Source organism: Heterocephalus glaber, unplaced genomic scaffold (genome assembly GCF_053883595.1).
Source record: "Heterocephalus glaber isolate CG9 unplaced genomic scaffold, H.glaber_assembly_v1.0 deba00001497, whole genome shotgun sequence".
NCBI classification, from domain to species: Eukaryota; Metazoa; Chordata; class Mammalia; order Rodentia; family Bathyergidae; genus Heterocephalus; species Heterocephalus glaber.
The window spans coordinates 28,293,402-28,316,531 of NW_028258320.1; the positions used below are offsets into that span (position 1 = coordinate 28,293,402).

Sequence of the window (23,130 nt, forward strand, 5' to 3'; positions counted from 1 at the left end):
CAGCATCTCTGAGAAATGTCTTCAACAGAAAGAAATTTGTAAGTAACATAGTACCTCATTTTTAATACTGACAATAAAATCTCTACAACACGAAATTAGATAATGATTGCCAGAATGAATATGAAAACAATCTTTGCTACTATTTTCTACTTACAGAAGATACTGGTTATAAAATGATAAAGTATAATATGTTAAAGCTTGATGATGCAAATGTTGTAACATCAATTTATATTATTAAAGTAATAAATAGTTACCCGAATTCTAACTCGGGCAGATTCTACTCCTGCCGGTTGTCCTGCTATAGATACCTGCAAAAGTAAGAAAATACAGTTAGATTTGTTTTAATCAAAGTCACATCTGCTTTTCTAGTTATCTACATTCTTACCACTCAAAGTGTGGGCCAGGGGTAAATAAAATCAAGTCAGTACTATTTAGGAGCTCATTAAAAATAAAGGCTTTCAGGACCCTTAGCCAAAATTTGCATTTTAATGAGATTTGAACATCTTTATCAAACCTTGGACTGAGGCTTCATAGTTCCCATATTCTCCATGAAGTTTTCATTCCCTCCTTTTTTTGTTTGTTTGTTTGTTTGTTTTCCCCATTAACTTTATTGGTACATTTTAGGTATAAAACACAGTTACATTCATCATTGGGATCTTGTACCATTACATGAGTATCTTGGTTCTTATTTATTTCCCCTTCCCTTGCCCTCCCTTCAGCCCCTCCACCCTTCCCTATTTGCAAAGACCTTGTTTCCATTTTTTTCCTCTTCTCATATTTTTTCCTTTCCCTTTTTTCCCTTCCCCTACCCCTCCCAATTCCCCTGCTCTTTTAGACCTTTTCTTCCTGTTACACAATATCAGTTATACATTTTTTAGATTACAATATTAAGATCTAGGAGACATTACCACAGATTTTACAGAATTTAAAACGATATAGAAGCATATTACAAAAATCTTTTTTGAAATAAATTTGAAAACGTCTAAGAAGTAACTTAGAAGACAAATTAATGAAACTAACTCTGGAGGAAATATAAAATTTGAATAGCACCTATTAAAGAAAGTATATTCCTAGCTTGAAAACCTACCTATATGACAACAGCAGGCTCATAAACATTTTAACTGATAAATTATATCAAACAATTAAAGCAGAAAAAAGAAGGAACACTTCTCCCCTTATTTTAGGAAATCAACATTGTGCTAATCCTAAAACTCGATAAAGATAATAGAAGAAAAATGTATGAACATAGATAAAAATTTGTTTAACAAAACAAACTCTTAGAAGTGAGATCTGGCAGGATGTAGAAAGTGGTTTTGTTATAGGGATGGCAGTGTTGGTTCAGCATTGGAAGATCCACCCCTAAAAGTCATCATTTTAACAGAGGAAAGGAAAAAGCCATATGATCCTGTCACTAGTTGGAGAAAAAGTATTGGACTAAATTCTACAGCTGTTCATGGTAAAAGCTATCAGGAGACTAGAAGTAGAACAGAACCTTCTCAACAGATTAAAGACATGTACTCCATACTTCTAGCGAAAATGCCTTATATGAATGGAGAAGATACAATGCTTTCTCCTTAAGGTGGGGAACAAGGGCAGATATGCCTACTCTTCATCTGTCCATTAGACTTTGAAACATAGGTCTAAACCAAAATAGTCTGGCAATAAAATGACACAACTAGGATAGGATTGGCACGGCAGAAGCAAAATCTGTATATGTAGATGAAATGATCACCTACAGAGAAAATACTAAGAAATCTCTAGGAGCCCCTAGAACTTGTATTTGAATTTAGCAGGATTGGAAAACACAAGGTATATATAAAAATTCAGGTCCATGTATACTTGCTATAAATGAATTGGATATTGAAATTTAAAAGTTGTGTAGGAGTACAAAGGACCTAGAAAAATAAAAAGAAAAAAAAAGTGTTGGAAGACATTTAGTACCTAATTTTAAGACTTCTTCTAGAGCTACAGTAATCAAGGCAGTGTTGGTGTAAGGAAAGACATATAGATCATTTGAATAAAACAGAGAATCCAGAAATAGAACCACACATATATGGCCCACTGAGTTTTGAAAGATTATTTAACATTAGCATTTTATAGAATATAAACTCGATTCAAGAGCCAAGCAAGAGATAGTGTCTTGAGCAAACGGCACTAGAACGCCTGGTATCCGTATATAAAAAATTAACCTCAACCCTTTTTTTCCATACATGAAAATAACTTGAAGGGATCTATGAACCTAAATAAGAAAGCCTAAAAGTATAAAACTTTAAGAAGAAATTATAAGGGAAAATATTTATGAATTCAGGGTAGGCAAGAACTATCTAGGATACAAAAACCATGATGTATAAAAGAAAAAAAATTGATGAGATTCCATCAAAATTTAGAACTTTAAATGACATCATTAAAATGAAAAGTAGTCTTTAAACAGACCATATTTCCAATGCATATAACCTATGAGCAGAATATATAAAGAATTCTTAAGCTCATTAATAGAAAACCCAATTAAAATGTAGACATAAGAAGATGATAAACAGCCAGTATAGCACAAAGAATGGTGTGCAATTCTAGAATCAGAAAAATACTGATCAGTACACTAATAAGACTGAATTATACACTCATTAGGGAGATGAAGTCAAAAGTTTTAAAAGCCTTGTCATGACTTTTTCTTTTTGTTGGATTCTCCCCCTTTGCGTTTAACTTCTCATGCCCAATGGATTTATTCTGCTGGGTTTCCTGGGGTTGTGCTCCTCATTGCCTTTTCCTAGGGTATCGTCTAAAATTTTTGGAGTGCCGGTTTGGTATTCATGAAGTTCCTGAGGTGCTCTTTATCATGAAAGTATCTTATTTCTCCATCAATTTTGAAAGGTAGTTTTGCAGGGTACATCAATCTGGGTTGGAGGCTGTTTTCCTTTAGGGCTTGAAATACACCACTCCAAGCTCTTCTTGCCTTCAGGGCTTGCATTGAGAAGTCTGCTGTGATTCTGATGGGCTTTCCTTTGTATGTGATTTGTTTTTTTTCCTCTCACTGCTTGTAGAATTTTATTCTTCTGTTGGATTTCTGGAATCCTAACTATTATATGCCTATGTGTAGAGTTTTTTTGATCAAGGCTAGCTGGAGTCCTATATGCCTCACTTATCTGTATGTCAAGTTCTTTTCCCCTGCTTCGGAAGTTTTCTGCCATCACTTCTGTGAAGAGTTTTTTTTATGTCATCTGCACTCTCTCCTCTTTCTTCATTGACTCCAATCAGTCTTATGTTACTCCTCTTTGCATCGTCTAGCAGCTGTTGGATTGATTTCTCATGTTCCCTTACAATTTTCAAGCAATTTTTCTTTTCCTCCTCACTAATTGCAATCTTATCTTCTATATGTGAAATTCTATCCTCACATTGGTTCATTCTGCGGCGCAGACTTTCAATGTTTTTAATCTCCTGGAAATCTGTTTGCATCTGTTTTATGGATTCCATTTGTTTCCTGTGTTGGGATTCCATCAAGTACCTCAGATCCTCTATTTTTTTATCTGTGTCCTCTCTAGATTTATTAATCATGTCTTGCACCATGAGAAAAAATCTTTGCTGTTATCTGAGTAATTATTTCTGATTTCATTTTTCCCAGATCCTCTTTTGTTGCCAGTTCAGAGAGTCCAGGTGGTTGAGTATCAGAGTGTTCCATCTCGTTTCCCTTTGGGGTTGTTGTGGGTGATCTGGAAGTCTGTTTTTGAGGCTTGTTTATGTGTCTTCTCATTTCCACCGGCGGGGCGGGGGTGCTTCTGGCGCCCATGAGGCTCATCTTCTGTGCCCTAGGAGCTTGGGATGGCAGCAGCGGAGCTTCCTCCTGGGGGCTGGGACTGGCTGAGCTTCACTGCCCTAGGAGCCTGGGATGGAGGCAGGGGAGCTTCCTTCCAGGTTCTGGGACCGGCTCACCTTCTTGGCCCTAGGAGCCTGGGATGGAGGCAGGGGAGCTTCCTTCCAGGTGCTGGGACCGGCTCACCCTCTTGGCCCTAGGAGCCTGGGATGGCAGCTGAGGAGCTTCCTTCCGGGTGCTGGGACCGGCTGAGCTTCACTGCCCTAGGAGCCTGGGATGGTCCATTCCCTCCTTATCATTAGTCTTATGCTGATATTTTTCTCCCCTCTGTTTAAACTATACATGCCAGGTACTTAGCAATATGCAATCATATGATTGCACTAGGTCAGTGGTGGTGAACCTATGGCACATGTGCGACAGTGGGCTGTTTGTATCATTGAAAACCCTAAAAGGTTCCCCATTACTGCACTGGGTTCTCAAACGCTGAACTTCTTTCATGCCAGGAGGCAAATAATCATGGCCCCAAAACCCATTTTTCTCCAGTTTTCACCTGGGATCCCTGAGACTCCCTGTGATCCACTGATTCAAACCTTGGTGTCATAGTAGGTGGGAGTGCAGGAACACCAGAACATTGCTTAACGCTGATAGTCATGCCATAGCAGCTGTTAGATATTTTCATTTGTGCCCCTGCCTTGTAGCATGGCTTACTGTCTAGTCCCTTATGCATTCACCCCACTGTCACCATTAGTACTTGTACAGAAAAGATGTCATCTTTGTGGATGACAGTTTCTAGTCTTGTGATTAAGAGAGAACATTTCCAAACAACAAAAATAACACTGTTCTTCAAGTATTGCAAGTGCTTGCATGTAGACAGCTGAGTTCCAAACAGAAGAACTAGAAAAACTGTATAGAGGGACATAATTCAGTCAAGTGAGGAAGCTGCTTCTTGGAAGGGGATCTGGTGCTGCCTGGAGAAGGGTGCTGCCTTTGCAGACAGAGTCAAGGCCCTGGCCAGGCTCCTGGTCTAGGCAAGCTCCCAGGCCCTTGTCTGCTGGACACACTCCCTTGGCCTCTCCTTAAGAGCTTTATTTGGTGAGCATCACACTCTCCCTGCTTCCCACCAACCATACAGAGATCAAGAGTAGGCCCTACTCATAACTTGTCCCCAAAGATGCACAGCACCCACAGTCTCCCTGCAGGGAGTCACACATTCTACACTGCATGTCATCTCAATGATTACATTTTGCTCTCATCTCTCAAAAAAGATACTATTCTGAAAGTCAAGCCTCTACTTCAACCCATAAAAGTTCCTATGAAAAGACAACTCACCTGGTTGCTTTTTTCTGCTTGGTTATTTCTGTTGGAATCTGGAAAGTGGATGTGGCATCCTGTTTCTTCCATCACTTTTTTAATATTGTTGCCACCTTTGCCAATTACATGTGAGTGCTCTGTGTGTGAAACGTCCATCTTCAATGTGACTCGGTTGCTCTATGTGGAAATAATGTATTATTTCTTGAGGTATAAAAAGTGAAGGAACAAATCCCTAAACACTTTGTTTTTAGTTCTTTTCGGTATTTAAAAAAGTGACCCAATGAGAAACTTTACAGATTTCTTAATAAGATCATTTCCATCTAAAATGCTCAATTTCTATCAATTTCTCTTTGGTTTCTGGAAAAAATTCTCATTTTAAGACACATCTGTCAGAAAAAACAGACAGATATATTTTCCACCAAGATAATTTTTTGGAAAGTACACTTTAAGTAGAGTCAGCTACAATTACAAATAAGTTACTCATTTTTTCTTTAAGATATTATTCATGAGGGCTGGGGATTTAGCTTGGTGGTTCCGCCACCTGCCTTGCAAGCACAAGGACCCGAGTTTGATACCCAGTACCAAAAAACAAAATTATTCATGAAATATTTAATTCAAGTACCCCAAAATAGGTGAAACCATAGTTATAAGACTAAATATATGCAAGTTATAGGACTGTGGAACTAAGATGATAGAAAACTAGAAATAAACATAAAGCTCAAAACTGTGAATAAGGAAGTATTTATAAGCATTGCTTTCACAGCTTCTGTGTTGGTGCATGTGGAACCTCACAACATAGACCTATTAGTGCTGCTGCTAGGAAAGAGCAAGGGAGAAATCACGAAGCACTCACATGCTTCTGGCAGCAAAATTAAAGTACACACAAACTAGAAGATAGGTCACATTAAAGCATAAGACATGATAATAAAACAGTGGTCATACTGAAATTGATGTATTAAATTTTAGGAAATTTAGCGTTCTAAAACTATAAAGACTGACATAAAACTCTTTCTAATTTACAAGACTGTTTAATTCTATAGTCTTTAAAGTAAAATTAAAAAGTCTTAAGTACAACAAGATGTTAAAAACTGGTAATTTTAAACCTTCTGAAATCTTAAATTCTCAATTTGCATCCATTAAGTGTTCTGATTTTTAAACTTAATTCTTTCAGTTTAACCTCAGAAATACAGGAAAGTATTCCTGCTTTTGGAGAATATTTTAAGGGATTTAGTGATTATAAGATAAATAATCCTAAAAATATTTTCAAAAGAATAACAAAAAAGAACAGAATGATAAAAGAAAGGAGGAGGAAGAGCTCAGAGATCATTCCAATGGAATAACTAAGTGGCCAAAAAGAAAAAGAAAGTTGAAGAACCAGCCGGCCTAGATGTATATCTCTTCCTCACTTACCAGCTCCGGGATAGAGAGCAAATTATTTAATATTTCTGTGCTGAATGTAGTTACGAGGATTTAACAAACTGCTGTATATTTGTCTGCACTATATTTGTTTGTACTGTATTTCTAAAATGTAAAGTGCTCAGTAAAGTGCCTAGAATACAATAAGTGATTTAGATGTATTTAAAGAAAGTAAATTCTCACATGGGTATAAATTTTCAAGTATTCAAATTTCCTCTTTATCCCTCTAATACATTCACTTGTAGTAAGAGATAGACAACATAACTGCACAAGAGGACGCAGCTGATTTCATGCCATCACATACTAAACAGAGTGATACAGAAGATCATTCTGGCTTCCTCCCGGCCTTAGAAAGACAAATATGCTAAGCCCTACAATCTTTATTACTTACCCTATACTAACCAGGACCACTGTCTATCACTAGAGATGGTATCTACATACAAACACAGACACACAAATCCATGTACATAGACATGTTTGTGTACATACATGTATATATAAATATCACTCAACTACTCAGGATCAGAGAAGCTATTCAAATAATAAACAGAATTTAGATCTACTGTAGAATCACAGGTACTTATTTTAAGACCCACCATTACTTTCTCCTGCCTTTTCTTCTCCAAATGGTTATTTCATAATGGTATGAAGCAGCCCTTGCAGAGACAAGGTGCTGACATCTGAGTTTCCTTAACATTCACTTACTTTTGTGTCTAAGACAGACATGATCATTTCCTTGGCTTCCTTAACATCTTCTTTCCTTCCAGAAACCTTAATATGGGGATCTGTAAGAAATCAGAAACAAAGGCTCATGTAAAATTCTCAAACTCTTCCCAGATCTCTGGCTTAAAATTGATGTTACAATGTGAGAAAAGAGATCTGGATGTGGTGGTGCATGCCCCTAATCCTAGCCACTTGAAAGGCTGAGGCAGGCAGATTGCAAGTTCAAAACCAGCCAGAGAAACTTAGTGACTTAGAGAGAGCTTGTCTCAAAATTTAAAAAAGAATAAATATAAAGGGCTAGGGATATAGCTCAGTGTGAAAGTCCAGGGTTCAAGACCCAATACTTCACACACACAAACACACACACACACACACACACACACACGGTTCCATAATAAATTGTGTATTTCACTTCTGGTAAAAAAAAAAAACTATCACTGTAGTAAAAAAAGCGTATGGAAGATACCCAAATTGTGCATTTAGCCATAGCTTGTTTCCTTCTGAAAACTGGCTATGTCATTTAATTTTTTTTTTGCAAAATAAGCATATTATATAATTGAAAATAAATATATCAAATAATTATTTTTTAATAAGTGAGGAATCTATAAATTATTTATCAAGCTCTTGATGAATTCTGGACCATTTTCTATGTTTTTCTTAATTTGCAGTGCTGAGGATTGAAGCTGAGGCCTCATGCATGCTAGGCAAGCACTCTACCACTAAGCTATATCCCCAGCCCCTATGAGTTTAAATACATTCATTCATTTCACATCACAACCTTGTGATATTTTTCACAGCAGAAACTAAAACACAAAGTAGTAGTTCAGTAACTTGTGCCAGAAAAACCACCCATGTATAGTCAATATAATCCATGTCTTCCAACTCTGATCCACACTTTAATGATAAGTTAAGACATCTTTGACAGGTAAGGGAGAAGTGAAAACAATTTTCTTTTAGAAATATTTACTATTTATCCAGAATTCATACTGAGTGATGAATATATGCTACATCTATTATTTATTATTGAATTTCATAGAAAAGCAATCAGTCATTGGACAAATATTTTCTGAATAACTATTATACCAGGCACTGCTCCAAGGATGTATCAGTGAAGAAAAAATCCCCTGTCCACATAGTTTATAGTCTTATAGTCTTTCTGTAGGGATACAGAAATAAAACAATTACATTAGTATATTGAACTATAATATTATGAAAAAAGAAACAAGAAAGCAAGACAAAAAGATCAGGAGTACCAGCTTTGGGAAGGAGTGAGGACATTAAAGCTCACTGAGGAAATGAGATCTGAGGAAAGCTGTAAGCAGATGGTAAGACACAACTGAGAGCTGCAATATTCCACGTAGAGGAAGGCATCAGAGACAAAGGCCCAGTGTAGGAAGGAGACTCTTTAATTAGGTTGTCCAGTTGTCCAGCAATCTGAGTCTTCTATCCCCTTGAAGCCTAATGCAGAGCAACACCATTTTGAGAAAACAGAAAGCTCTATACTCATCGGCATCAGTGATAAAGCTGAATGACCAAGATAATTTATTACATGTGTCACATCACTAAGAATCTCAACCTTTTTGAGGCCTAATACACACTGATTTTTGGTTGCATCATTTATGAGTGGTGCAGATCAGGGATAGTCCACTTAATATTTACTGAGTACTTTTCACAATTAGCACTCAGTTCTGGCTGAGCCCTTTAATTCTTCTGAAGTTATCAGTTCTCTACAGTAAGGAACCAGAATCATCAGGTAGAGATTTTATCTAAACTATACATATTTCCCCCATACTGTTATCTCTACATCCCTATCCCACAGGTCAAGTAAAAATCAATGCCATGATGAACCTATCATTTCTTTATGTATGTGGTACCTTTGTGTGTGTGTGTGTGTGCTAAGCTATATCCCCAACCCCTTTTAAATTTTTTTGGGGGGAGGACACTGCAAGCCTCCTGTTTCATCCTCCCTGAGTGCTGGGATTACAAGTGTGTGTCACTACCCCTGGCTATACATCATATTCTTAAGGTACAATTGGGCAAATGAAAGATAAGAACAGAGAGAGAGAAGAACAGGGAGAAGGGGAGAGGGAGGAGCAAGAGTCAGAGAAACAAGGGGCAAGCAGGGAAGAAGAGAAAGAAAAGAGAAACCATTTTCTCAGAGCTGCTCACTCTTAGGAGCAATGGTAAGCTCACAGTTAACAGCGGCACACCAGGAAGCTTCAGAGTTCAGGAATGCACTGGCCTATGGGGGAGACATCCACCAGCTGTGCTTGATTTGAGTCAGTGCCATCACCTCCAGCCCAGGCCCCCTCCCTGGACTGTGTCTCCTGGTGGCTGCTCTTAGCCTCAGGCACTTCTCCTAATCTCATTTTGTAATCCCTCCTCTGAGGCTTGCCCTGTCACACAGATGGATGCTGTGAAAATCAAAGGCCTTATGGTTGCTCAAATCTTTCTGAAATGTTTAAGTATCAGATGTTGTAAGCCAAGGGACCTAAAAGCAGAAGACAAGGGATGCACAAGTGGGACAGAAGCCTCCATCTCACCTGATTTACACTGCTTGCTCCCTCATAAGGGTAAGGTCGCTTTCTCTGCATAATACACAATTAATATTACATATACTACTAGCTTACTTTTGCCACACTTCTGCAGTTCATTCTTTTGACAGCCATTATAACCCCCTAGTCTAGGAAATATTTACGTGAAGAGCCTACATTCAAAATTTTAATTTTAGCTAACCTCAAGTTTGCCTTGTCTACAGGCTGACACTGACATTCATCTGTAATGAAAACCATCCCTATCACCAGGGTGCTAAGAACCCACAGTGTTTTGAGAAACACGCCTATGCATCAGACTCACTTGCAACAGTTGCTAAAATGCAGGTATCCTGAGGACCCTGTCAGCGACATCTTACTGGCTTCTCAAATGATTCTTAAAGATAAAAAACAAAAGATTAAGCCACATGAGAATTTTAATTGTAATCTCCATGTATTGGCTCAATATTCATGACAGAATGTTTCCAAAGGATATGTATATGTTTTTCTTATCAAAAAAAAAAGAACAGTAAGTACTGAGAGGTATGATAATCTGACCAGGTTGGATAATCACATTAAAATCCCCATGCACCTGTAGAGGGACAGGGAGCCTCAGATCCAATTTAAGGGAAAATTTGATTGTCTACCACCTCTGCATCAACAGAACAAAACCCTCAATAGAAAGTAATCTATTTCAAAGTGGAAGAGCACCATCTAGTGACCATAAAGTAAATTATCAATGACCACAGAGTGTGCACACAGGCAGTCACCAACATGTAACATCAAACTGTCTCCAGGATTTGAATCTGTGCTTTTTTGGGGGGGGGGGGGGTTCTTTAAATAATCAAGCTTCATAAGGACAGAAAATAACAAACATGCCAAAGTTCTGGTTTAGACTTCTAAGATGGCTAGTAGTGTATTTTTCATTTCTTCTTTCACTCTTCCTTAAAAGCTATACATAGGATGTGTGCTCTTAGTCCACACCAAATGTAACTTACTAATTTCAATTCCTGAAATACAATGCTTGTTACAGCCTAGCGTTCAAACCTGTCGGTTTAATACCACAATGGACTAACTTTTCATTCAGGCTCAATCTGGAAATATTTGACAGAGAAAAATCAAAATTAACCAAATTAATAAAGACAAAAATCAAAACAAAAGTCAGGCAGGAAGAGCTTTAGAAGAAGGTTAGGAATATAGGGAATATATAGCTCTCTCTTCCCCCAAATTAATTACTTTGAAGAATAACTCCAATTTAGAAATGAAAGTTTTGAGATATTTACTCTAAAAATAATACTGATTGTTTTGTAACTAGCCTCATGCTCCCTGAACACAAAAATCACATCCTGGTTTTCTAAATACAAGCACATGAAGGAAGCAGTACGTCCTGAGCACACTGCTGCTGACTAGCGGACAACATTATAGGGAAGAGCAAACACATAGGGAGCACATGGAATCTTCAGATGAGTCCACACCTCCTACGCAAGGTGACTATTTCTCTTGAAATTCCCAAAGTAATACTGCTTCAAAGGTTCTGATCTTAATATCTGGGTAAAAATCCAGAAAACTGTCAGATAATATTCATCCAGATTACTGGTTAGTAGGTTCCTGCCCTAGCTGTCTGCTCACATCTCTCCTGTGGGCGAGCAGAGTGGAGGACCAGATGGCAATCCATCCTGCACCAAGTTAACAGGAAGCTATAATGAACATGCTTATGAATGAACGTTTTAACTGTGTTATGCTGAGAAAGAAATGAAAACATGCCTTTCTTTTTGTAAAGCTAAATCTTTTTACAGAACCCTTCGTATGATTTCCATGTGGAAATTCACCAGTACTTGATAAGGGAACAATTGTTTTTGTAAGAACAGCTGCTAAACACCTATTTTCAATAAAAATAAATATTTTAAAGAGCTGAGATACTTTTATAAATTTAAGTTATGGTTTTAAAGGATTATCTCTTGGTATGGGTTTTCTGGTTTTTACTCTTTGGTTTTCCATCCCTGGAAGCATTCCCATCCTTGGAAACATTAGTGAATTATATTCCCTTCTCCTCGCAAGCCTAAACCTCCTTCCCTTTTCATTCCTATCCCATAGCAAAACCTATAGAAAATACTTATGTCAGCCATTTGTATTTATTACTGTACAGAAAGTAATGTGCTACTGACATGTGATGAATTTAAACCATCAATCTCTCACCAACAATCTGTTTGCAGCTACTTTCCTGTCTGCCTGATTGAGTACTGCTGAGCCAAAGACTCAACCCCAAAAATTCAGTGTTTTGCTCTTGGCACATTCTTTAGAGAGACAGAAAGCAACAGAAAATCCCTTCTTTGGTCCATTCCCTGATTTCATTTACACCAGCCCAAAATAAAAGCACAATATTAGAATTACACATCTGTTTATGAGGAGAAAGTCCCATTTCATGGCCTGAAATCAGGAGGGCTTTGATACATTTTTAGCATATAAAAAAACTGTCAAACTAGCCTTAAATATATGAAGAAAAGGACAGTTAACAAAATTCACTTTCTCTTAGCTGGGAGCTCCTTTCATTTTGTTTCAAACTGAATTTCTTCCTGAAGAGCTTTAGCCTCTATAGCGTTATAACTCACAGGAGCATTAGTGGGGGCCTAGATCCAGCAGGAGTGGCCACGGGGACAACCAAGGGGGTGGCAGGTCTGACTCCTCTGAATTTCCCATGACCGAAAAGAAGCCAGCAGTTACAAAATGGTAATGACTACTGTTTTTTTCAGGTTCACCATCACTTACCTGAAATTAAGGATTAGAACTGTTGCAAATTTTAGTTTTTTCAGATTTTGGAATATTAGCATATACAATGAGATAGCCTGAGTATGGGATCCAACTCTCAGCACAAAATTTATTTTTGTCTCATATATACTTTGCACACAAAGTCTACAGGTGATATTTTACACTACCTTTGGTGCACCTGTGTCTGACTGCAGGCATTACATGAGGTCAGGTGCATAATTTTCCATTTGTTGTGTTATATTGGTTCAAAAAGTTTGGAACATTTCAGATTTTCAGATTAGGGATGTTCAACTTGTACAAGCAGGACTGTGTCCCTAGATTCAGGATTTTTGTCAAATAGTCATTGTATGTATCAAGTCTCAGAAAAAGCTTCGGACATCTTAAGGCACTGGTTGACTCAGAATCACAAAGGGAAAGGCCAGGAACAGCAGAATATGTCACATGGAATGCATTCACTGTTAATTGCATTGACTCAGCAATTCGCTACAGATTTCCTTCACATTGTGGTGGTAATATGTGTACTCCATGGTCAAACCCAAGCTATACATGTTTAAGTCAAAATATGAGTGAGCAACCCTAACATGTCAGAATGTACAAAGAGGACAGGGATAGAACAGACCCAGCTGCTGCAGGTACTCTATGACACACTATAATGCTTGAAACAGAAAAAAAAAACACAACACTCCTTACAGAAAAAAAAATTGCCTCTTTACTATTCAGCTAAAAGAGAAGTTGAATAGACAATATAGTGAGCAGTGTAAAAACAAACATTTTAGATTTAAAACCTAGTTTTCATGAGAATAACGACCCTTCTGGTATCAACAATCAGTCTAAACACCAGGAGGTCACATTATTTCCTATCAAAATTCCATTTAGCAGAAATAAAGCTAATACTCAACAAGAAAGTATATTCTTGACATGATGGCAACATAAGTCCATCAAAAGAAAGAAAATGCAGTAAGTACAACACATTTTTCAGCTCTACTGTTTGGCCATGATAGAAAATGAGGAATCCTCATCACCACAGTTATCACAATAGTAATGACTATGTCAGGCAGGTTCTGGCTGAATCAAAACACAGAGCAAGAGGCACATTCACATACTAAGATGGAGCCCATGGACCCTTCTCATCAATTAGATAGGAAAGAGCTACTAGCTTAGGAATACCCCAAAGTAGCTGAAAAGACAGAGGCCTTTTGCTGATGAAGTAATGGCTTTCCAACATAATCAGCAAAAAAAGAGCTCAATATACAATGATGCTATGCAATAACAATTTTTCTCCACTGACCTTTCCACTTTAGGAGGAGATAAGGCATGAAGGAGGGATGAAGTAAACTGCACACATGCCTCATCTCTGGTAAGATTTTTGTGTGACTTATCAAAGTTGTTTATTTAATTGGAAACAGTTACAGAGACTCAGCAAAAACCTAGAAATAATCTCAAAAAAATAATAAAATGCAAACAAAGCAGGAGACAGAGTCGAGGCATACCAGATGAAATAATCAAGAACAGATGCACTGAAGGAGTGTGAGAATTGAAATAGGATAAACTACTTTATCTTATAAACTACTTTATCTTATTCAGTGTAAACTGAACTCCAAGTATAACCTCAGAATTGCTGCACAGGTAGAGGGAAGATATTAAAAAAAATCCAAAGCACAAGAGAAATCTAGCTTTAGAATAGGGTGGAAAGGGAAAGTGAACACAGCCTACCTCTATCACTTTCCTGAAGACTTTTGGCATCCAAGCTCTATTCCAGAGATAAGGAAGAGGATTCTGAGAAGAAGGAGGAATGGAAACTAAGTGCCAGGAGACAATCTGGAATCACTGGAATGACTTGTATATAACAATTCCACAGAAAGCCTAGGCAGTGCTAGTTTCCTGCAAGGGAGGCTGTCCACACATGTATACACAAGGGACAGACAACTCTCATGGTGCTGGGAACAAAGCCCAAACACCACATGATCAAAAGCAGTAGTGCAAAGACCCAGGATGCAGAGGGGTATGGAAAAGAGAGCTCAACTGAATACTGCCCCACTAGAATGATCACTGAATCCTTGACTCTTGCTCCATGGTCCTTTGGATAAAGAAGGAGACACAAGTGTGGCGATGGAGGCAAGTGGCAGGGTGAAGCACCCCCCAGACAACTTCACTGAGATAACAGCAAGTTATGCAAGAGCTTCTAAGAGTCAGAAGTGACTAATCTTCATTCTCTCTCCAAGGAATACTGTTGTTCACAGGGCACACAACAAGTCCCAGAGGTATTGCCTATGGTCTAAACCCAAAGCATTGCAGAATGTTCCTTTTTCTTCTTTCTTGGTTGCTTTCTTTTTTTCTTTTTAAGCAATAGCTAGAATTATTCGTGAAAAAACTTAGCACACAACTGCTGGCTACCATCACAAGGAAAGCCATCGTGTGTTGAAGGGTTCACACATGAGAACAGCAAAGTCCTGAAAATAAAGATGTGACTGCAACATATGACACAATCTTTATATCATTCCTGAGAGAAATAATTTAAAAATTAAAAATCCTATCTTTTGAAAATATTCAAGGAACAGTTGAGGGAGTTGTAGAAAACAGCAAAACTCTAAGGAATTTGTTTCTAAAACTAACTTGGCAACTTGAGACTGGCATTGAAATTCTTCACCTTTCTCATTATTTTTGTAAGATCCAGTGAGAAATTTCATCTGGTACTATGAAAGGAGCTAATTACAGGTTCAGCTGACTATGTGTTAAATACTGCATTTCAAATTTGTTCATGAAACAAGCTAAAAGTTTTCACAAAAATTAAAAGTGCCTAGTATTAAGTGGCCTTTAAAAATTATCATTTGGAAAATAACTATCTGTCAAAATTTTATTCTCATTAGACTAGCTGAGTAGCTGTTCATAGTTTTTTTCATTAAGCCACATAGTCTGGCAACAATATTCCCATCTTTCTCTCCAGCTGCATATCATTTGTTTCTTTCATACCTTTTGGTAACTGATTCTGCTAAGCAGAAGCCAAAGGTCTTAATATCTCAATCTTAAAGAGATGTATTTATCTTCAGAAAGGGTGGTACATATTTTAAATTATCAAAATAGTCCTTTATTTTTCTTAGTAAAAACATCTGAAGTTCCCTTGAGCCCTAAAAACTTCTACATCAAGATTCAACAAGCACTTGGGCCGGGGATTTAACTCAGTGGCGCCGCTGCCTGCCTCACAAATGCAAGGTCCTAAGCTCGATCCTTGGTACCAGAAAAAAAAAAAAAGATTCAACAAGCACTTATTCGAAGTTAATATTCTTGCTTAACTCATTTTTTTTTCCAGTGCTGGGGCTCAAACCTGGGGCCTTGTGTACACTAGGTAAGTGCTGTACCATGGAGCTGCATCCCTCAGATGCCTTATATATCTTAAATGATAAAAAATTTGAGATTTTAATCATTTAAAAATGAGCATTTTCTCCAAGGGCAAGAAGATGCTTCTTTTAGAAAATTACATAAAATAAACATCATCTGTAAAGGGTGAACAATTAATCCTCTTTGTAAGAAGAAAGATAATGTTTTAAAATAATTTCTTTACTAAGAGTACCTATAAATTAACACAAAAACACTAATTGTCTCATAGGAAAATGGGCAAAAGACATGAATAAATAATTCAATAGGAAAGAGTAAAGAAATATTATATGTAAATATGATTAAAGTTCAACAGTCATCATTTTTATTGATAAAATTGAAAATATTTTTAAATGTATAAGGCCAAGAAAGGATATGGCTAAAGACTATAATGTGCTACTGGTGGAAATAAATAGTACTGATATACAACACCTGGGAAGCAATTTGGAAATATTTATGAAGAACCATAATATTATAATTTATGCATATATTAGAGGAAGAAAAGGAAAACAGCCAAATTAATAGTGACTACTTCTAAGTAACAAAGTCGCAGGCCATTTTTATTTTATGCTTCAAGCACTTCTCTATTTTTGATCATGAACATTGATAAAATGGAAAAAACATTCATATCTTAAAAAATCATCAGTACTGATAGTCTGAGATGACCCAATTTACTCAAATTACTTCCTTTTAAGTCAGAATTTTTTATTTTCCAAGTACAATATTTCAAGAAGAATGTCCTTTAACAGAAACAAGACCTTTAAATGTTAACAATAGACAATAATGCTTTCTCAATTAGGCAAAGAAGCTGCTACTTTCCCACACACATTTCTGACAGCCTTTTCACCATGCAATTTCTCAACTTTATCTCGTTATCTGTTGTGCCATTACTCCTAGTATTATACCAACACACTTGGGCTGTGCACAGAGAACTCCCCAGTGGAACTGGAGCACTATCAATGATGGGGCTAAGTGCCATTGAAAGGCTTGGTTGGAACACAGTCTAAGAAGATGGTGAAGGCTCTATATGTATGACCACCAGTAACCACACATGGAATCCTTCCAAATATTTATAGCCACGTCTCTCTTTTTATTCAGTAATGGTTTCCAAAATAAATGGAAACAAGGGCAACCTTGGTAGTGGGGGTGACATGTCTCTCACCACAGTCTCCTTCTTCACTGGGCCCCACAACACCTTTGTGCTCCCCTTCCTTCTTCAGCCCTTGGGTGGTTAATAGCTTCCAGATGTTGCCAGTCTTTATGCCACATCATCTATTAATATCCATTTGGCTTGGGTACTTAGGATTTCTAGTGTAAGCAACCTCTTTGTTAGAGCTTGTTGCTTCATGTGTTTGCAGCTAATTTTGTTCTCCACCAAGCCAAGACTGATTAAAAATAAAAAACCTATTTTTTTCAAATTCCTTTTCTTCTCATGAAGAGAAAGTGTACAGGGAGTTGGGGTGGTACATTTAATATCTGTGCTTGTCTCTTTCTCCAGAATAGCACAACTCTTAGGTCAACTCTATCCCTTGCATCTGTTAAGAAGAATATTTCTGGGGCTGGGGATGTAGCTCAGTGGCGCTGTGCCTACCTGGCAAGAGCAAGGTTCTGAGTTTGATTCCCGGTACCAAAAAAAAAAAAAAAAAAAAATAGAATATTGTTTCCTAGGTTTTAGCAGATACTTCTTTAAAAAGGTCCATTTCTTTCAACTTTATTGTTCAATAAAAGTCCATTTCTCAATTACAGTAGAGAACTACTAATGCAATTTACTCTGTTTTCACTCTCTTTCTTTCCCTCTCTCAGGCTCGCTCCTTCCAAGGCTACACAAACACATTTTCTTCATGTGACCATGTTTATTACTGGAAGTATCTTGGCACCTTCAGATGTTCCTTGATAAATGTGTTGTAATGTTTACAGGGCCTCTGAGAAATATGTGCGGATTCAACAGCATTTTAAAATTTCTTTAATATTTTCTTGGCTTCCATACAGCTCTTACCTCTAAAGGCATTTGTTTCTACGTCTTATCCAAAAACACACTGTTTTCAGCATGTGCACACATCTATTTTGTGTGCCAACTTCAAACCTATTGAAGTAAGAGGTCCAGGTCCATAACTAATGAGCCAGTGAGAATCTCTTACTGAGTAGAGTCTACATGTTAACTTTGTGGAGCTTCTAAATCAGTTTTAATTGCATTCAAATACTGTGTACATGTTATTAGTAAATATTTCTGAGTGGGTCTACATTTCAGAAAGGTTACAAAGGCTAAGTCTTAGTCTAAGTAGTATGGCACTGTATAAAGACATTAAGAGAACCTATCTTGAAATCCTTCAAGGATTCAATTTTGGTTTGGCATTACTCCAAGCTAATCACTGTTTTTTATTTTGAATTATTCAACAATTATTTTTAATATAATTTCAGCAATTATGCTTAAGACACAACTGCTAATAAGTAAGATAAGAGCAAATCTGAGTTCATTATTATTTCCTTTCAGTTATAAGAAACAAATGAAGCCAGGTGTAGTGGTGCATACTTATAATACTAGCACTCCGGGAAGCTGAGATAAGAGCATCAAAAGTTCAAGCCCAGCCTGGATAATTTACTGAGACCCTATTTCAAAAAACAACGCCTAAGCTATAGCTCAGTACAAATCCCCAGTTCAAGTCCCAGTTTGGAAGGAAGAGGAGACAGTAACAAGCATCAAGAATGGAAGGTTCACAAGACAAGCTACATTAAATCAAGTTATTATTTAACTCTGTTTAAAAAATCTTATATAAAACTTCCCTGAAATGAAAATTCTACAACTGTTAGCCTTTCTGTTACTTGCAAACATAGATCTTTATATGAAATCTGATTTTGAAATCTATGTCAACTCCTAGAATTCCACCAAAAGTTTCAGACCTAGCATGGAGCTTAATGCCCCACTCTTCTTCAGCATCCTTCACCAAGGCTTGCCAAGTGCCTGCCTGGACCAAGTACATCCTATAAAGTGGAGTCACAGTGAAGATGACATCACAGTCTGAGGCATAAGTGACCACAGATTTTTAAATTTCTCGTTCCCGGTATGCTTCCTTCTATATCACATTCATCCGGAACTGCTATCTAAACTGCTACTTCTTAGTGACCAAAAAAAAATTCATTTTATCAAAAATCTTGCTGCTAAAAATTATTTCATTAAAGCCATCTTTCTCACTCTAAACCTTCAATGATTCCCAAGTCTCATGAAATTTTGAATTTGAACTCTCTGACGTGGTCTTCAAAGCCCTCATGCTCAGGAATGTGCCCAGTTGTTCAACTTTCTCCTCCTTTTACATAATTTACATTACAGTCACATCAAAACACCACTGCACCAAAATATCTTATGATATCCTATCACTGTGCCTCTGTACTTTAAACTATCAGACACTGTGCACTGTTTCCAATTGTGGCTCCATTCATCCAATCTTAGCCATGCTAAAGTCAACCCAAATGCTATGCTTTTATAAGGGCCTTCCACTACATGTAAATCAATCTGTCTGCCCCCCCACTTCCCATGACACTACTCAGTCCTCTAATAAGCTCTACCACATGCTTCCTTGTTATCTAAATACCTGTCACCTCTTCTTACATTTGTAGGCCCTTTGATCTGATGGAAGACATCATGCCAGTTTTTATACCCTGCTCAAAATATACTATTTATTTAGTTTTAGAATATAAGCATTAGATAACTCTGACTTTCACTCCTATGACTGATAATCTACTTCCCTACCTTTTACATGCACTTATTACCTCTTCCTCCACACTGAAAACTCCAATCCATAACAACTCTTTGCCATAATCATCAGTTAGACTCTTAAGCATTGTTTTTCAGAAATCACCTTGTCTCAGTTGGTATTTCTATGAGCTGACAGTAAGTCAGAAAAATAATTTTTTAATCCTTGATCTCTGATATTGGCTATAAAGTGGGTATCCTATCCACAGATAGTTGTGAGGATTAAAAAACAGTGTATAGAACAATGTGTTTATTAGCACAGTGTGTTTTATGTACATAAATGCTAGTTATTATTACCCAGCAACTACTAGAACAGTGATTATTGTAGTTCTTCTCTGGCCATGTTATTTCCTATTACCTCTTTTAGAGATGTTTTATAATTAGCAGTGCACAACACGTCTACATAATCACCCAACCCCTCTGTCAAATGTGCCTAAGACTGCATTTGTAATAGCACTGCAGATACATCACATACTGTGTAGAGTGACTTTCTACAACCCAAATCCCAGAGCCTCCTCTTATCAACTGGTGTTAAGCCCCATATTTCTCCTCCTTGGATTGCCCCATTCAAATGTAAATAATTTCTTGTTCATGTGGCTTTAGTAAAATTTTATTAGAATGCCTTGTATTTGTTTTATTATGTTAGTGTTCGTATTTTCTAACAGAAAATTCCTATTGGATTATTTGAATTTTCCTCATAAAGAGAAATATAATTAAGAGAATACAAACACATGACTTTTATTTATAGATCTCCAGAAAATTTTTAAAATGCTATTTTATATTTGATATACTTATTTCCCCTCATATTTGAGGAGTATTAAGAATGTTTATCTATCAGTGTGGTAACTCTTTGGTGGAAACAGGTTCACTCTACAATTCATGAGAAGATATTTGAAGAGAAAAAGAAAGAATCCTCACTGGAGGAAAGATAGCCTCTTTAATAAATGGTGCTGGAAAAATTGGGCTTCAACTTGGCAAAGATTACAACTAGACCTATATCTCTTACCATCCACTAAACTAAAATCAAAATGGATTAAAGATCTAAATATTAAAATAGAAACTCCTAACCAGTTGGAACAGAGGTTAGGTAGAACCCTTGAAGACATGGGTGTAGGAAAAGATTTTATGAACAAAACCTCAGTTGCCCATGAACTAGCACAAACAATAACAAATGGGATCTCTTCTTATTAAAAAGCTTCTGAACAGCAAGAGAAACCACCAGCAGTGTGAAGAGACAATCCACAATGTGGGAAAAAATCTTCACCTGCTCTTCCTCAGACAAAGGTCTACTATCTCGAATCTATAAAGAGCTTCAAAAGATCAGACCTCCCAAATTTAAAGGCCCAATCCAAAAATGGGCATCTGAAATGAACAGACATTTCTCACACAAAGAAGTAGAAATAGCAAATAAATACATGAAAAAATGTTCAACATCACTGGTCATTCGAGAGATGCAAATGAAAACAACACTGAGATTCCACTTCACTTCAGAAAGAATGGCTGCTATCATGAAATCAACCAATAACAAATGCTGGCAGGGCTGTGGGGAAAGAGGAACCCTCGTCCACTGCTGGTGGGAGTGTAGACTGGTGCAACCACTGTGGAAATCAGTATGGAGATACCTCAAAGAACTAGGACTGGAAGTCCCATTTGACCCCACTATTCCACTGCTGGGGATCTTCCCCCCAAAATTAAAAGAATCATACCACAGTGATATATGTGCACCCATGTTCATAGTAGCACAGTTTGTGATAGCTAAAACTTGGAAACAGCCCAAATGCCCATCAACTGGAGACTGGATAAAGAAAATTTGTTTTTTTTATAAAATGGAGTACTACTCAGCCATAAAAAAGGAGAAATTTAGAGACATTTATAGCTAAGTGGATGCACATTGAGGCGATACTCTTAAGTGAAATAAATAGGACACACATATATAAATACCGAATAGTTTCTCTGATGTGAGAAACTGAAAGTGTAAATGAGGACTAAATGTATAATAGGTAATGTGAAATAGGAAGAAAAGGGGCAAAGGGGAAGGAAGTGGGAGGGCTAGGGGAAAGGATAGAAGGGAATGGGATTAATATGAGAAAATGGAAAAATAGGAACAAAATCTTTGTAAATAGGGAGGAATGGAGGGGTTGAAGGGAGGGCTGGGCAAGGGTGAAAAATAAGAACCAAGAGAGACTATGTAAAGGTGCAAATTTCCAATGATAAATGTCATTATATTGTATACCTAAAATGTACCAATGATTAGAATGAATAATCGATAATGCAAAATAGGAAGAAAAGGTCCAAAGGGGTAGGGGTAGTGGGAGGGGCAGGGGAAAGGAAAGAAGGGAAAGGAAAAAATGATGAGAAATGGAAAAAATGGAAATAAAGTCTTTGTAAATAGGGAAGGGTGGAGGGCGTGAAGGGAGGGCTAGGAATGGGAAAACATAAGAACCAAGATGCATTATGTAAAGGTACAATTCCCAATGAGAAATGTAATTGTGTTGTATACCTACAATGTACCAATAAAAGAATTTAATCCAAAAATAAAAGAAAAAGGAAGAATAAATAAGAGATGTATTCACTTTGCTATCACCTCACTATTCTGGGTGTGGGGGGCAGATATTAGAACATTATGACTGCAATACAGTTCTAAAACCAGAATATCAATAAGGATTTTAGCATAATATCCTCAACGTCTCTGAAACATACACTGTTCACAGCAGGGCCTCTCCAAGATACTTGTATATCAGAACATATGGAAAAAGTTTTAAGCAAAATTTAAAACAATTTTATCTGCTAAAGTCTATATCCACATAGTCATACGAAGGTTCCACTTTATGTGACAAGTCTCTTCTCTCTTACTGCTTTCAAAATTCTCTTCATCTTTTATTTGTCTTGGTTGAGTTCTGTATGCAGATTTATATTATAGGAGACCTATATATATATTTTTTGCTTAAATTCTTTTATTGGTACATTTTAGGTGTACAATACATTTACATTTATCATTGGGTGCTTGTACCTGTACATGATGCATCTTGGTTCTTATTTTTTCCCCATTACCTGTGCGCCCTTCACCCCTCCACTCTTCCCTATTTACAAAGACTTTGTTTTACATTTTTTTCTTTTCTCATAATTTTTCCTTTCCATTCTTTCCTTTCCCCATCTCCTCCCACCACCCCTACACCTTTGGACCTTTTCCTATTTTAAAGTATCAATTATTAGTTATTAATCCTTTTAATCCTTATTTACATTTTCAGTTTCTCACACTAGAGAAACTATTCGGTATTTACACATGTATGTCCTATTTATTTCACTTAAGAGTATGGCCTCAATATGCATCCATTTAGCTGTAAATGACTCTAGTTTCCCATTCTTTATGGCTGAGTAGTACCCCATTTTATAAAAAAACAACAACACATCTTTATCCAGTTTCCAGTTGATGGGCACTTGGGCTATTTCCAGGTTTT

At 37.1% G+C, this 23,130-nt stretch overlaps 1 protein-coding gene across 12 annotated transcripts in view; it reads right to left on the minus strand.

The window, feature by feature from the left end:
* Nucleotides 1–23,130, minus strand: part of Bicc1 (BicC family RNA binding protein 1) — a 320,644-nt gene that overhangs the window by 36,251 nt on the left and 261,263 nt on the right. For 11 of the 12 annotated variants that reach the window (XM_087184823.1, XM_087184822.1, XM_087184824.1 and 8 more), the window contains 3 exons: nt 7,238–7,317; nt 5,135–5,293; nt 255–308 (listed from right to left, as the gene is read on the minus strand). In XM_087184823.1, the coding sequence (XP_087040949.1) occupies nt 255–308; nt 5,135–5,293; nt 7,238–7,317 (293 nt within the window). Of the gene's footprint in view, nt 1–254; nt 309–5,134; nt 5,294–7,237; nt 7,318–8,338; nt 8,363–23,130 lie in introns of those variants that run through there. The other variant, XM_087184833.1, reaches the window with a different exon arrangement.